The sequence below is a fragment of the Mesoplodon mirus genome, assembly GCF_964341445.2.
Source record: "Mesoplodon mirus genome assembly, chromosome: 3".
Lineage (NCBI taxonomy): Eukaryota > Metazoa > Chordata > Mammalia > Artiodactyla > Ziphiidae > Mesoplodon > Mesoplodon mirus.
In genome coordinates, this window is record NC_138978.1 from 26,697,763 (window position 1) to 26,701,945 (window position 4,183).

At 54.5% G+C, this 4,183-nt stretch overlaps 1 protein-coding gene across 1 annotated transcript; it reads right to left on the reverse strand.

Annotated features, from left to right (window-relative positions):
- Positions 1–1,179: 1,179 nt before the first annotated feature.
- LOC309799099 (WASH complex subunit 3-like) lies at positions 1,180–2,994 on the reverse strand (the record flags this gene model as incomplete). Its single annotated transcript, XM_082612119.1, has 3 exons — positions 1,180–1,968; positions 2,480–2,548; positions 2,941–2,994. The coding sequence occupies 3 exons, from the start codon at positions 2,992–2,994 to the stop codon at positions 1,180–1,182; spliced, it is 912 nt and encodes a 303-aa protein (XP_082468245.1).
- Between the last annotated feature and the right edge of the window lie 1,189 nt (positions 2,995–4,183).

The window sequence follows — 4,183 nt, forward strand, 5'->3', positions numbered from 1 at the left end:
CTGTATAAAGGGCCAGGTCAGCTGGTCCAAGGTGAGGTAAGAGAGGAGAAAAGTAGAAATGTATATTGCCAACTATCCAAACCTCTAGCGGACTCTCTGCATTTTCCTCGTCATTGATTTATGAAGTAATGGACATATGGAGGCACATGCTTTGGCGGTCATGTTGGAGATCTCATTTGACTCTAAAAATAAAACTGTCCCTGAGAGGCAGTTGTTATTAGCCTCATGTGTCAGGTGAAGCAGCTGAGGCCCAGAGATGCTGAGTGCCTGGCCAGGGTCACAGAGCTCAAAAGAACCTGGATCCACAGCGGGGGCTGCCTGAGCCCAAGGGTCATGACCTCCCCACTGGCCACGTTGCATCTCACATCAGCAGGTCCAGCTGGACAGCGTTTGTTTCCCCTGCAAAGTACAGACATCTGGAAAATGTCTGCTTCTGGCCCCTCTCCCGCCTCAATTTGGCTCTTAGGCAGGAGGGGTCTCATAGGCAGGAGATGTGAAGACTAGGAACTGTTGCCAGCCTTGCCTGTGGAGAGGCAGGCCCTGCCACCGTGAGTCAGCACAAGCCCGAGGGACCCGGCATAGACCTGTGGGGTCTCCTCTGATCCGGAGCTGGTGCTGCCCCTACGCCCAGCTGTTCAGGGAGGGGTGTGAGTTCCCCTCACTGTGGGCACCTGCTCTCACGTGGTGCATTTTTATTTCAGTCGACAAGTGTAATTCATTTAAGGCTCTCTGCTGGTTATTTCATGTCTCCAAAGCATGCTCTTCATGGAAAGATCAATTCCAAGGGAACACCTAGTTACCGAGGACTACAGCCCAGGACACAGTCTCTCAGAGAGCTCCGAGGAACTGCTTGGAAGAGGCAGGGGGCGGTGAGCATATATGTGATTTTGGAGAAGGGCTACATGCACTCACACACGCATCTTGGTAGAAGGTTGCTGCTAGTCACAAGGCACACGTATCTCAGCTAAAGATTTTAGTGCTTTTCTTTTTTTATTTATTATAAATGCTTTATTTATTTATTTTTTTCACAGAGGAAGCTTGGTGGTGGAAATGTAGCCATTTGATGCTTTTATGACTAAGAGTTAAAGTTCAGGCTCTCTTTCTTACAGAATGTAAATGTGTACCAACACATGTATCTGTAATTGTTATCAAAATTAAGCTTAGTCACTAAAAGAAGATTCACTGTCTGAACTTTCTTCTGTATTTTTTTTTTTTTTTTTTTTTTTTTATGGTACGCGGGCCTCTCACTGTTGTGGCCTCTCCCATTGCGGAGCACAGGCTCCGGATGCGCAGGCTCAGCGGCCATGGCTCACGGGCCCAGCCGCTCCGCGGCATGTGGGATCCTCCTGGACCAGGGCAGGAACCCATGTCCCCTGCATCAGCAGGCGGACTCTCAACCACTGCGCCACCAGGGAAGCCTTCTTCTGTATTTTTTTCACCTTCTACATCAGGCACTGGGGCATCTGGCCTCTCAGGAAGATCTGGGTCTAGTCCTTCCGATATCATTATGTTTCTTATTGCCATCACTGGAACACCCACTTGAGTCATTTTGAGATATCTGGCATATCTTATGTCCTTGGCTACAGTTAAGATATTTTCTGGTGTTACTTCACTTTCCCGTGGTCCAGAGTCTTGTAAACTGTTCTGTGATTGCTCTGAAGTGGTTTCAGAATGTGTTTCATTTGTGATCCTAGTGACACGTATAGGAGATACTTCAAATATGACATCGTCTAGCCCTGGGATAGATGACAACTTTGCATCTAAAATATTGAGAGTTGTTTCAATTTGCTGGATACGAAGAGAAAGGTCTGCCAGTTTCTCCTCAGAAACTGTAGAAAAGGGGTTGAGGAACTGTACAGTGTGCACCACAAATTGGTTTAGAAATGCCACCGTTCTTCTCTGTGGAATAGCTGGCACCTTAGTCAGGTCTATGCCTAACCCCGTGAGAGGAAGCCCGTCCCCATCTGTCTCCTCAGCGGGCGGGGGACCCGGGGCTCACCCACAAACCCCTCCCTGACCCGGGCCGCCCAACCCGGGAATAGCGTCCTAGTGCTTTTGTAAGTGTGGGAAGATGCAACAAATTGGGTTGTCTTTGGCTGGGGCTAGGTTGTCAGTCAAGGAAGGGTGGGGTTTGGAGACAACTGCCTCCTGCTGCCACCAGGCCAAGGGATCTGCAGGGTCACCGCCACTCAGCCCCGCCCTCCCCTCGGGTGGAGAAAGGGCTTGGCTGGGGCGTCTGTGCTGTTGGTCACTGGCCTCCAGCTCTGCTCAGCATGGGCTCAGCCTTTTGGGCAGCTGTCCTGTTGGTGGAGTTGGGCATTTTGTGTTCTGGGAGGCGTGGCCTGGCTGTTCCTGCTCTCCTGGGGAGCCTGGGGGAGCTGAGGGCTCTGAAGCAGCAGGGGAGACCTGCCAATGAGACGAACGAGCAAGGCCAGAATCCCAGGGCTAGGTCCCTGAGGCACCCAGGGACCCAGGGTGCCTGATCCTGGGACGGAGCCCAGGCGTGCCCCAGGCCCAGGTCAGCCACAGTCGTGTAGGCTGTCAGGAACTACAGGGACAGGGTTTGCTCAGATGTGGAGGCCTGGGGTTGGGAAAAGGCGGAGTCTTTGGGAAATGACCAAGCTGCTCCCACAGTTCAGGGTACAGAGCGGGCTGGGCGCTGCCGGAGCTCTCTGGGTGCAGGGGAGCGCAGGCCACCGCCAGGGTCCAGGCTCTGTCACCAAGGGTTCCGCCTCTGCAGCTACCAAGACCTGGGTTTGGATCCCACTTCTGACACTGCCCGCCTGTAGGATCCTGGGAAAATGACTTGACCTCTCCAAGACCTAGTTTCCTCATCTGTACAATGGATTCTGGGCGCCTCCCATTCCAAGTTCATTTGTCCACGTGCAGATAGGAGGTGAGAAAGTGCAGGCCCTCGAGGCACAGGCCCACCGCCCTCACCTTCTGAGGGAGCTGGCAGGCAGGAACCCTCACATCTGACTCTCCAGGGGGCATGGAAGACCACTGGCCCTGGACTGGGAGTCAGGTGGCCTTGCTGGCCCCTCCACGTGTGGCCCTGGGAGCTCGGGGGCCATGCCCTTCCCCTTGCTGCCCTAAGGGCTCTGTGAGGGGAGAAAGGAGTAAGGAGAATTGTGGCATCTTGGGGGAGGGGGAGACCTGGAGGTGGTCTAGGCACCCCTGATCTCACAGGAGAGGAAACACACACGTTCTCCTCATCTTCAGGTCGTCCCCAGCTCCAGGGATGACTGAGGAGCTGAGTCCTGCTTGGTTCCCACTGGCCCTTCAGACCCATAACTCCTCCGTGTAACGGCCCCTGTCTCAGCCCTTTGCCTGTGGAGGCACCTGGTGCTGGGCTCCAGAAAAATGAGGGAAAAGGGAGGGTCCCCCAGGGACGTGCCCCACGTCCAAGTGCACACAAACCAGCCACTTCGCGGTTTCCCAAGCTCACCCCCTTCCTTCCCCAGCTCTCACCAGCCTCCACCCCCGTTAGGTGAGTTTCCCTGGCTGCTTCAGCCCCTCCCTCGCAGGGTGGCTGGAATCATACAGGCCGCGCGGACATGGCAGGGGCCCCACCAGTCTCCTCTGCCTGAACCCCACATCCCTGCCCCTCGGCCTCAGGGCCAGATGGGCCTTTCTCGCATAGCTCAGCAAGCCCTGTCTGCTACCTCGCCCAGTGAAGGGAGGGCATGGGAGCAAGAAGGCAGGTGGATGGCTTCACAAAAACATTTTGTCATCCACTTTTTTTTTTTTTTTTGCGGTACACGGGCCTCTCACTGCTGTGGCCTCTCCCGTTGCGGAGCACAGGCTCCGGACACGCAGGCTCAGCGGCCACGGCTCACGGGCCCAGCCGCTCCGCGGCATGTGGGATCTTCCTGGACCGGGGCAGGAACCCGTATCCCCTGCACCGGCAGGCGGACTCTCAACCACTGCGCCACCAGGGAAGTCCATCCTACCACTTTTGAGGTGCCAGGGATACAGCAGCAAAAGGTCCAGGTCCTTGCTGAGCTTACAAATAATTGAACTCACTTCTCTATTTTTTTGAGGGGAAAACTGAGTTCTGGAGAATGTAAGTAACATTCCCACTTTATAGGTAAGGAGAGTAGATTCAGAGAGGTCAGGTGGCTGGATTGAAATCTGACAACTAGTGAGCAGCAGAGCGGGATGCAAAGCATAGTGTGTCCCG